The sequence below is a fragment of the Molossus molossus genome, unplaced genomic scaffold, assembly GCF_014108415.1.
Source record: "Molossus molossus isolate mMolMol1 unplaced genomic scaffold, mMolMol1.p scaffold_m16_p_13, whole genome shotgun sequence".
Taxonomy (NCBI): Eukaryota; Metazoa; Chordata; class Mammalia; order Chiroptera; family Molossidae; genus Molossus; species Molossus molossus.
The window spans coordinates 11,754,451-11,766,452 of record NW_023425348.1 but is presented as its reverse complement, the minus strand read 5'-3'; the positions used below and the strand labels follow the sequence as shown (position 1 = coordinate 11,766,452).

The 12,002-nt window shown below is 51.3% G+C and overlaps 1 protein-coding gene across 1 annotated transcript in view; it reads right to left on the bottom strand.

Annotated features, from left to right (window-relative positions):
- Positions 1-12,002, bottom strand: part of KMT2A (lysine methyltransferase 2A) — an 83,408-nt gene that overhangs the window by 38,601 nt on the left and 32,805 nt on the right. The window contains exons 3-8 of the mRNA XM_036260227.1: positions 7,120-9,749; positions 5,733-5,910; positions 3,962-4,196; positions 2,073-2,137; positions 1,299-1,664; positions 920-993 (exon numbers count right to left, since the gene is read on the bottom strand). Of these exons, the coding sequence (XP_036116120.1) occupies positions 920-993; positions 1,299-1,664; positions 2,073-2,137; positions 3,962-4,196; positions 5,733-5,910; positions 7,120-9,749 (3,548 nt within the window). The remainder of the gene's footprint in view (positions 1-919; positions 994-1,298; positions 1,665-2,072; positions 2,138-3,961; positions 4,197-5,732; positions 5,911-7,119; positions 9,750-12,002) is intronic.

The following is a 12,002-nucleotide window of genomic DNA, read 5'->3' as shown; positions in this document are numbered from 1 at the left end:
ACCCGGCCAGGGCTTGCCTTCGCATGGCAACAGAAAATAACGCAAATGACAAATCTTATTAACAGACTGGAAACATGTTTCCAGCCTAAGTATCCTATAGAAATAGTGAAATACTTTTCGGAAGGTATTTTTCCATTAAGGCATTTTATTTGCATGTATGTGTTACATTCCCGGAAGAAGAACCCAGGGTCTTTCCTCCTGGGCTGCGTGTTTTCATCCTGCTGCTTCTCTGTGGTCCACGATGCCAGGCTGGCAGTTACAACGAAACCAAACTAACGGGGCAGGAGCACATTTTTCTGCCATCTTCTACACCTTCCAGTTGCACATCAAATGTGGGCTGATCACTCTACACTGGTCTAACTTCCCGTGAGGCTCACAACAATTTCCCCAGCTCTGCGATTCTTGATGATCTCACATTTGCCAATGCTTCATCGTCAGTTAGGAACCAGACAACGGCTCTGGAGCATGATCTAATAGAAACCTAGCACCTGCCTCTTTTTGGCATCGCTGACGCTCTGAACAGAGTCGGCCCGAGCACTGGTGTGCCATGGTAGTGGCACGGAAAGACGGCGAAAGGGCCAGAGGATCCTTAAAGATCTCTCTCTGTCTCTCCACACGATAAAAACAGTGCCCAAAGGGAAGGGGGATTATTACAGGCAAATATTGCTAAAGGATGTTGAGGGCAAAAAACGATTGTGCTAAGCAGCCTACAGCACAAGCATAAGTATGTAGGGCCACAAGGAAAGGACCAACAACAAGGGGAAAGAGACAAAAGAAGGCAGGAGCCACAGCCTGGATTCCGCGGCCGGCACACAAGCGAAAGTGCACTGCATTCGCTCAGCTACGTGAACGCCAAGAACAAGGCTGTTTCCCTGCACAACAGAACACGCCCCTGAGAAATGGCAAACACATCTCTCACCTTTTCTTTTGGTTTTGGTTTTACAGGGATACCTGGGCGAGGAGCCACTTTTTTCTGCTTGCTTGGCTCTGGACCTAAAGAATCCAAAATACATTGCGGTCAGATGCTGCTGAACTCACCGTGAGCGCTAACGCGCAGTGACTACGTTAGGCTGGCGGGCCTGGGAGGGAAAGGGTATCAAAGAGACAAAGCTGTTTAAACTCTAGGCATTCAACAGGAAAGTAAGACAGCATCTCCGACCTCACTGGTTTTCGCTTGTTTCTTTATTACATACAGAGGCCCAGCGCTAGTTCCCTCACACGGACACTCGGAAACGCACGTGTCGGTTCCGAACGCTGTCAAGACACCGGCGCTCGGGCGGCCGCCGCCCCGCACTCACCTGCCTCCGGCGGCGGGGGCTGCTTCTTCTTGGGCTCGCTGGGCGCCGCCTTGGGGACTTCCTTCCTCGGCGGGGCTGTGCCGGGCTGCGGGGGGGTGGCCGGGGCGGGCTGGGAGGCCTGCCTGCTGCACTTCCTGGAGGCGGGGGCGCTGCCCTGTTTGGATTCAAGTCCTGGAGCAGGGGCGGCCGCTTCTTCGCTCTTTTCCTCAACGTGCTTCCTCGGAGGAGGGTCACTATTGCTTTTCTTAGGGGCGGGGTCCTCTCTTGCTGGCGGGGCAGGTTTCTGATTAGAGTCCACCAAGTTCTTCACGACACTGCTCTCTTTCTTGTCACTGGTCTTCGACTTTTTCTCTTTCTTCTTCACAGCTAGGGAAAAACATGATTCCTTATCTATAAGCAAGACCGGTTTATTTAAAACAGAAGCATCAGAACGCAACACGATCTGCCCCTCAGTCTCCTGTGCTACGGGGCACTGAAGAAGCCTGAGAAAGTCCCGCTGGTCAGTAAACAGCGACAGTCTTATTGCTCCAGGAACAGGAGAACAGGTGACTTGTATATGAATTATCACGTGTTTTCTTAGGGACATTTTCAAACACACTCCAAGGTACAGGGAATTGTAAAATGCACCCCGGTACGCATCACCCAGCTTCAACCATCAGCTCCCTGGGAAAGAATGGTACTTAAAAAACCCAAACTAGTGTTCTTGTCACACTAGGTGCACACGACTGCTTGGTGTGAGAGCAAGAAGCATCGGGGAGGGGCTTCCCACATTACCTTTCGCTTGCTTCTGAAGGTAGGCTTTGGAAGGCATCCACTGCAGATTCTGACATTTCCTCATTCTAGGATAACAAGGGATATCGTCAACGATGTTTAGAAGAGAAGCAGTTTGAACAAGTGTTAATTTGTCTGTAAGAATCAGTGACCCTTTATTCGGGGTCATTTGAGAGCTGAAATAAGGAGGGCCTCATTACTCAGATTAAATCTGAGCCTTTGAATCCTTCAGTCAGCAAGTTTACTTACCTTTACATCCAAAAAGAGCAAATATCAAATTTTATTATTATTTTTTTGAATCCTCACCCAGGTATATTTTTCTATTTATCTTCAGATAGAGGAGGAGGAAGGGAGGGAGAGAGAAACATCGACGTGAGAGAAACACACTGATTGGCTGCCTCCTGCAAGACCCCGACCAGGGCAGGGGCGAACCACAACCGAGGTACATGCCCTTGACCGGAATCGAACCCGCGACTGTTTGGTCCGCAGACTGACGTTCTAACTGCTGAGCCAAACCGGCCAGGGCCAAATATCAAATTTTAAAATGAGACTCAGATTTCTTATAACCTAGTACTAGTCGGCACCACACACAAGACGGTTGGTTGACGTTTCTTACACTCATATCAGTTCTGTTCCCGTATGAGACCGATACTGGTTTAGTCACCTGAGTACAAAATGAACGACAATGACCCGGCAAGTGCTGTGTGCCATCACTGCTACAGGTCTGCGCCAGGCTGAGACACACTCTGCCCCTGCTCTAAGGGCACTCAAACTGCTCTGCCTGTGAACCTGAACCCCTAACTTTAGCACAATTCATCTTGCTGTCATCTTGTACCGTTTGCTGATCTGGGAGCCCTTGCTCCTGGACGCACATGGGACCGAGACAGGATTCTTGCTTGAGGCCAGTCCAAACCACAGCACAGAATTACTTACATGAGTAAGTAAGAGCGCATTTCTCCCAACGAGGTTTTACAGAAATCACTTTCAAGTCATTCATTCATTCAGGAAATGTCTACTGCTAACGTCTGTTCCTTATTCCAGGTACTTTATGAGATGCTCAATTACCACAATTTCTATTTGTGCAACTCTTTTGATCCACTCTAAACAAGTCACCCTGGCAGAAAGTGTGCCTTCAAACTGATAAAGGGAGGGAGAGAGATGATCAAAACTTCCTCATCAAGATCCTGTATGTGTGGAAATATTCTGAGACGGCAAAGAGATGTGTACAAGATTATCGCCAATATTTCCTGAAAGCCATACAAATACAGGTAATTTCAGTTGACCTAGTAAATATTTTGCCTAAATTTGTCAGTTTTCAAATAGAAAGTCCCCCGAGCTGCACCGACACGGCAGTCACCAGGCACATGTGGTGATTAAGTTTAAATTAATTAAAATTAAATGTAACAAACAAATGTCACTAGCCACATTCCAGTTGCTCAAAAGCCACCTCGGGCTAACGGCTAAAGGGAACAGGGCAGCGAAGAGCACCCCCTACACAGTCCTACCAGACAGCACCGCCCTGGAGCCCGCTGAGTTACGCCCAGCCCAAACCTAGCCACATCCAAACGCCAACGCTGGGACTAACCCCGCAGCCCAAGAACTCCAACCTGGCCTCCTGTTTTTTGGATCATCCCTGCAACAAAGTGACCCTAAGCGAACAGCCCCGGGGCGAGGCGCTCGGAGGGGACACACTCACTGCAGCACTGAAGGACCCTGAGCGGACAGCCCCGGGGCGAGGCGCTCGGAGGGGACACACTCACTTGCAGCACTGAAGGACCCTGAGCGGACAGCCCCGGGGCGAGGCGCTCGGAGGGGACACACACTCACTTGCAGCACTGAAGGACCCTGAGCGGACAGCCCCGGGGCGAGGCGCTCGGAGGGGACACACTCACTTGCAACACTGCTTCTTTATGTTGCGGCCACCGAACTTGGGCTTGTCCAAGCAGTTAGTGCAAACACCGCAGTCCTCGGGCACCTGGCAGCCGGGGCACTGCCCGCACCGCCTCGATCGCCGTCCCTTTTTCACCGGCGGCTCCTGAGGGGCCTTGTTTCTGGTGACAGGTTTAATCGGTTTGATGGGTGGAGCAAGAGGTTCGGCATCTTCTGAGCCAGCAACGGAGGACTTGTCTGTGAAGAAATGTCTTAGTTCAGAGGGGCATCTAGTTCCTTCTGGGGAGCAGAGGTGCAGGGCCTCAAAATCAGTCTCTATCACTATACACATCCAAACTGTTTTATCGGGACCCCAGAAGTGAAGTGCAGTATAATAAAAACAGCCATATGCAGAACTCAGAGCCTGTTGAAATACTTACTGAAATGTGTTTCCATGCCTAGAACATAGCTCAATGAAAGTAGCCATCCGTGGCGACTATGGCGGTGGTCCTGGTTCTAGTAGTGGAGGAGGTTATGGTGGTGGTGAAGGACCAGGATATGGAAACCAAGGAGGTGGATATGGTGGTGGTGGAGGATATGATGGTTACAATGAAGGGGGAAATTTTGGAGGCAACTATGGCGGCGGTGGGAACTATAATGATTTTGGAAATTACAGTGGACAACAGCAATCAAATTATGGACCCAGGAAGGGGGGCAGTTTTGGTGGAAGAAGCTCGGGCAGCCCCTAGGGTGGTGGATACGGATCTGGTGGTGGAAGTGGTGGATATGGTGGCAGAAGGTTCTAGAAACTCAGCAGCAAAGGGCTACAGTTCTTAGCAGGGGAGAGAGCGAGGAGCTGTCAGGAAAGCTGCAGGTTGCTTTGGGACAGTCGTCCCAAATGCATTAGAGGACCTGTAAAAATCTGCCACAGGAGGAGCGATGGTCCACAGCCAGAAAAGTTACCGCAGCTTAAACAGGAAACCCTTCTTGTTCAGGACTGTCATAGCCACAGTTTGCAAAAAGCGCAGCCATTGATTAATGCAACGTAGTGTCAACTGGATGTGCATTCCCGAGGTCTTTTATCTGTTGTAGCTTTTCCCTTTTCTTTTTCTTTTCATTACATCAGGTATATTGCCCTGTACATTGTGGCAGTGGTACCAGGAATAAAAAATTAAGGAATTTCTAACTTTTCAACAAAAAAAAAGAGAGTAGCCATCCAAATACTGAAAACAGAACACAGTTTGACCTAAAGTTCAAGAAGAGGAATCGAACGCTTCTGGACTGTCTATCCCCCCAAGTTTCAGTGAGCAGTCGCTCGTCATCTAAGACTGGACGCCAACCTAGAGAATGTGCCTCGGCACCTGCAGCCGCAGGGGGCAGCACCGCCCGAGGGCCCCGCTCTGTGCTCTGGACCCAGGGCGGTCCCTCCCCGCAGGGGCTGCTCCCAGGCAGTGATGAGCATGGCAGGGCTGAGAGACCAGAGTCCCCTGGCCGCCCACTTCTGCTCGAGGACAGGCTTGCGGAACGTCTGTACCCGGCACGGCAGTCTAGGAAGATTCTGCCCGAAGACCCCCGCCCTTCACTGGAGTCGGGCCTGCAGAGCAGTCGGACAACTCGCCCAGCCTCCCCCGTTCCCTCCCCGTTCCCTCCCAGGCATTCCCTCGAATGAAACCCTCGCTCACTGAACCCCCCTTGCCATCTGTGTGGAGGACCCAGACCCACACCGAGTGCTATGAAGAACCTCCTGGGCATCCCAAGAATGTGTGCTGCGACCTCAAGGCTGACCCAACCCACCGTCGTTCCCCATGGAAGACAGAATCTTCTCTCGCTCTTCCCAGGGTAAGGCACTCAGGGTGGGCATGTCATCGGGAAACACAGCTCGCTTTCGGCCCAGGGCGACAGCAGCCCTTCTGCAGACGTGTTTGATCCGGGGTCCTCGGACAGAGGTCTCTGAGGAATCACTTTCTTGACCCTAGATATGAGGTAAGCCAGATAAACAACACCATCCATGTTGACAACATCATTAAATGAAGCCAAGGTCTTTCTGGCTAACTTATTATAATCTGGAATCATCCAAGTTATGTCCAGCTGATAAGCCCTATCAATGGACAGGAATCGACTATTTCTATATCCTGCAACTGGCAGGGGAAAAAAAAAACCAGAAATCAACTAAGTTCCTGTTCCTAATTACACTACTTCTAGAAAATCCCCTTCAAAAGTTAAGGTGCCAGTGTATTACTGAAAGTTCAGTCTAACTGCAGACTGCTTCTTGTATTTCCCTGATCAACAGAGAAGGAGGAGGAAATAACCTACTACCAAAGTGAAAAGGCCATGAGTCCAAATAGAAATGGTTCACATCTCAAAGAGCCACTGGTCTTACAGCTGGGAGGCTACCCAGAAAACATCCCTAACGGTGTCAGAAGTGAGTCCCTGCTTGAACTCTCAAATGGCAGAATTACTAAAATCAGGCCCTAGGTTGAATACCATTAAAAACTGAGGTTTGCAGTCACTGCAACTTAACTTTAGATGTTGGCATGAATATGCATCTACTACAGGACAATTTTTTTTAAAGAACCTAAAGATCAGTAGGTTTTCTCAAAGACCAGTGCCTACGTCACCGTGTAAAAAGAAAACCCATGCTGTTCTTTGTATAAAATCTGTCTGTCTTCATCCTAACTAACTCAGTTCCACCGCTTTTCTGTCCACTTACGGCCATATGTATTCTGCAAACACCTCTTATTTATTTATTGCTCTAATCGCACACTGGTCAGGGGATGAGAACCTGCGCCCACCCCCGGGGCCTTCTACTGTGAACAACAGTAAAACAACTTGACGGCAGAAATGCACCCTCAAAATTGAGTCAGGGATTCCAATACACCAAAGCCGTTAAGTACCAACCGGGCATTCTCTGTAGCATGGCTCCAACCCACTGTCCAGTCTTAGCTCACACTTGCCTGTGTGTTCCGGTCCAGTATTCACTGTCCCTGAAATGTTTCTCTACCCGCACCGTTCCCTCTACTTAGAATGTTCTCCCTTATTGATGTCCACCCACCAAAACCCTACCGGTCCACTTCCTCTACCCTTTTCCTGATTCCCGAGACTGGCTGTCACCGAAACACTCCGCCTAAAACTTGCTCCCAGAGGGGCTGGACAGGACGGGAACAGGCGGCACGCAGAGTACCTGTGCTTTGGGCTGGTCGGTCTGTTTGAGACTCTTGCTCTTCTCGATCTTGCAGAGCTGGGCTTTGGCCTTCCTCAGGAGGCTGGCGACCCGCTTGTCCGTCATCCTGTCCGCTTGGGCCAGCATGGAGCCTACGGAGGAAGCGGGGTGTTTAACAGTGCTAGGTGAGGGGGTGGGAAGGCAGAGGGCTTTCTCCTTCTCCAGAGGGAGGGGAGCCGGGCCGAGGTCCAGGTTGTTTTTCTCCAGGTTCCCTCTCCCCTTCTTTATAAGTATTTTGGTTTTGACAGCGGTCGTGTCCTCAAGCGTCGCGGAAGCGAGATCCGCCCCCGAGTCCAGGGCTGCAGACTTCTTCCGCCCCGTCCCTTTCTTCGCGGAAGAGGACGTGGCCACGTCCTCCCCGACAGCCTTCTCTTTGGCAACCCTGCCCACGGGATACAGGGCGGAGCTGCTCTGCGCGTCGGAGCCCTTTTTCCTCTTCTCCTTCCTCGACTCGCGCTTGTTCTCCTTCTCTCTCTCCCGGTCCCTCTCGCGGCTCTTGTCCTTGTCGGCGGCCTTGTCGGCATCGCGCTCCTTGGACGGCTCCTCGGGGGCGCGGTCCTTGCTGCGGCCGCGCTCGGGCTGCGAGCCGGGCGCGAACCAGGGGAACAGCGGGCCGGGGCTGCCGCAGGGGAAGGGCTCGGCGGGGGCGCCGCTCTGCTTCCGCGGCCGCTGGCCCTTCTCCGCGGCGTCGGCGGGCGGGCTCAGGGAGTGCGCAGGGAAGGTGAACGTCGGGTTTAAGGCACTAGCGGCGAGAGGACCGACGGAGTTGCTGAGCGAGGACGAGACGGGCGCCGGCGGGCTGAGCGGGGACAGCTCGGCCGCGCTGAGCCGCCCGCTCCGCGTGCGCATGGAGTGCGAGGGGGACCGGGGCTCCGCGCGGAGGGGGCTGAACACCTTCCTTTTCCGTTTCCTGCTGGCCGCGCCCGCGGGGGCCGCGCCGGCGGGGGCCCGGCCGCCGGGCAGCGTCACGGACTCGAAGATCCTGGAGTGCGCCTCGCTGGGCGTGAAGCGGGGCGCGCGCAGCAGGGGGCTGCGCTTGTGCACGTCGAAGCGCGAGCCGGCGTGCAGGGACGAGAAGAGCCGCGCCGACGCGGCGGGCGCGGCGAAGCCGGGCGCGAAGCCCACGTCCTCGGGCGTGAGCGGCGGCGGCCGGAAGTTGTCGAAGACGGGCTTGCGGATCAGGCCCTCTTTGGCGTACTTGGCGGACGAGAAGTACTGCGGCTCGGCCCGCGAGTGCTTCAGCGACGTCCACCGGAACGTGGGCTCGCGCAGGATGGAGCGGCGCTTGTCCGGCGCGGGCGCGGGCAGGAACGGGGACGCCAGCGGGATGGTGGGCGGCATGAGCCACGGCGTGTGGTCCGACAGGCCGGGCGCCTGCTGCAGGGGCGGCGGCGGGCTCAGCAGGGGCGGCGGCGGGGAGGCCGAGGCCTGCGGCGGGGGCGCGCTGGGCAGGGCCGACAGCTTCTTCGCGCTTCTCGACCCGAAACTCCGCTCGGACACGGAGTACCTTCGGCTCCTCCGGTCGCTGCCGTCGTTCTCCGGGGCCGGGGGGCCGGGCAGCGGAGGGCGGGCGTCGGGGGCGTCGCCCTGCTCCTCGGGGAGCCCCGGCAGGTCCTCGGAGGCCTGCGAGTCCGTGGAGGTGTCCACGCTGGGGCTGCTGGAGCGCGAGGAGTCGGAGGACGCCTGCGAGGAGCGCTGGGAGGCGGCGCTGGACTTCTCGGACGAGCCGCAGGACGCGGCGCCGAACCTGCCGCTCGGCGCGGGCTCCAGGCGCGCGAGCTTCATCGGGGGGTCGTAGTCCTCGTCCTCGATGAACCGCCGGGGGGTCTTGATGATCCGCGAGGAGATGGCGCTGACCACGGGCATGATGAACTGCCGGATGTTCTTCACCTGCGTCTTCGCCTTCCTCCCCTGCAGCTGGGCCGCCTCCTTCTCGATTTTCTTCTGCGCCCCCTTTTTCGCCCTCTGCAGGAGCTGCTTGGCAATGGTGGCGTCTGTCCTTTTGGAAGAAGGGATGATCCGGACCGGCTTGATCCTGCGGGGGCTCTGTCGGACCACTGCCTTGTCCTCCTTCGGGAGCGGGGGCGTGCCCTCCTTGTCCTTGCGCGCCTTCTGGGGCTTCTCCAGCGGCGGGGCGAGCAGGAGGCCCGCGGGGGCCTTGACCCTTTCGGCCGAGGGCGGCCTCCCCCGCCGCCGGACGATCTGCACCCCCTTCCTCCCTAGCTGGAGCTTCCCTGTCTTAAACTTGGACTTGAGAGGAGAGAGTTTGCCTGCGCGTAGTTTCTTGATCTTGGCGGCCTGCTGAAACGTGGCGGAAGGGGTCCGTTTGATTTTTTTCAGGCTGTCTTCGTTTCCCTTTGGTAACTCTGCAATGTCCTTCCCGTGCGCGATCTTGATTTTTACTCCAGGGAAGGTGGGAGGTCGGCCTCTCTTTTTCTCGATGCTTTTAGAATCTTTCTTCTTGACCTTGTCTCCGGACTTGGGCTCCGCTTTGCTGAGAGGGGAGAATACAGGCGGGCCCGAGAGGACGGCCGCACTGCGCTCAGAGCCGCTCCGAGGTCTCCCGCGAGGCTTTCGAGGGCTACTTTTAACTGTGTGTAGAGATTAAACAACGAAGAGCACACGTTTAGCTTTGCGGTTCAGGTCTTAACTAAGTTGAATATAATTTAGCACAAGCCACTTGGCACTGAACTCTACTTGGTGAGTCCAAGGAGTCAATATGACATCTTAATTTTAGCTTCTTTCCCCCAAAATCTTGCCTCAAAGAACTGAACTAAATAATATTCCACCTAAAAGAATATTTAACAACTTTTTCTATTAAAAGAAACCTAACATAATAATAAAAGGTTTTCAACTGAGCAATTTATATTATACAAAACTGATTTCCCTACAACATCAGGCCAGCAAGGAGTTTTTTCTGAATTCAAAAAATATGTTAAAAAAAAAAAAAAATCCGTACTACCTTTACCACATCTTAAGCCACCAAGATCAATATTTGAGAACGTGTTTATTCCATCTTTACAGTTCAGAGTTCGGGCTTCGGTAAATCTGAACAATGTGCTCTTTGATCAATAACATACCAACTTCTATAGAAAAAGGCTCCTGAGCAGCTCAGCCCCCTATATTTCAATCTGTTTTACCTTAGCAAACCAAGAAAGTTGTATTGGGTAGAAAAATGCTCATTCGTGCGGCATTCAGATACGATCACTGAACTCAGCAGCATGTGAACTCATCAGTGAAGTGACATGATGATGTACCCACTCACTAATCTATTCCCCTACCTACAGGTTCTTGAACTAATTAGTCTCAAGTTACCAAAAAAAAAAAAAAAATTAATCTTAATTGATGTGAGAGCAAATTAACAATTTATTAAATCAGATTTCTTCTAAAAAAAAGGAAGTTTCCAATTTATAAATCAGCTCAATCTGCTACTTATCAATACTCAAGAAAACATTTTCTTAAAATTCTTTGTATAAACCTGTATTTTCAAAATGTACTAAGAGTTGCCTAGTCTATCATATCTTCTTTTCCCTCGTGACTTTTTAATGCTTTATATAACTCAACATTCTTCTGAGACTAACACCTCCCCTAACACACACTACAAGAGGTGCCCTGCCTTTAGGATGAACCAGCTTTCTAACAGACCAAAAACCAACAAAGGGCTACTGCTGAGCTTTCTAAAGAGAAATGATTCCCTCAGTGGATTAAGGGTTCACAAATCCATTCTCAATACTCACTAATTACAACAAAAGTAACAGAATAGGAGACAGCAAAGAAACTATGTTTCATTTCTTAACAATGAAGCATATCCAGATGGTTTTAAACAACCCAGCCAACATTCAAGGTAGACTGACAGCCAAGAACACTTAAGGGGAAACCATTAAGAAAGGGTTATGAATTAAAATAAAACTCCTACTCCAGAAATACGTCACAAGACTCCTTATCCTCACAGTAGACTTGAACCTGGCCACTCATAGGGCTGTATTCATTCTGAAGCCCTCTTCAATCCAACTTTTAAAAGAGCTTTTGGTGGAGAAGTAGAAAAAGCAAAACAGACAAGAGTCCAGTCTGCTGCCAACTTCCATGATCCACATTCAAAGAATGCACACATCGGTTATAAGTAATTACTCATCGTGCATCTTCTGGGCCTTGTTTTGCCACTTATAAATGAAGGGTAAGACCAGATGATCTCTAAAGTTACTTTTTGATACAAAGTTTTAAGATTTCACTACCTATTAAAGAGAACATTGCTACTGTGTAAATGGCACAGATACCGGCAGCCCACTGGCTAATTCCTCCCGACCAATGGCAATGCCACCACCATCTGGGAAAGGAAAAATTGTCAATTTATATGTTTGAATTAGATTACTATATAACATATAATGACTCTCACATACAACCCAAATGCTAATAAACATCACAAACTAAGTCAATTTCAAAGAGCAAGAGCACAGCTGGCAACATCTTATCTAACTAGATAGTCTACCCACAGAAAATCATGCAAGAATTCAGAACAGCAGCAGAGACAGGGAACATTCACTGTCCTCAGCAAAAGTTCTGTAGCCATCTCCTATTCGAATGGAATTCTGCAAGCCATCAGATGTTATTTCCACTAAGACCTGTCTGTCAGAAACCTGCTGTAAGCCTAGAATTTCAAAACATTCTAGATATTTTCTTGGTGAGAAAATGACAAAAATATTGCTTATAAATGGAAATGCACCCTATCTTTTTAAAAATTTTAATACAGTCTTTCAAGAATGAGGTAAAACATTCACACAGCGCTAACATTTTGTTTTGAAGCCTTTGACAAATATGGACCAAATTTCATCTGTGAAAAACAACGG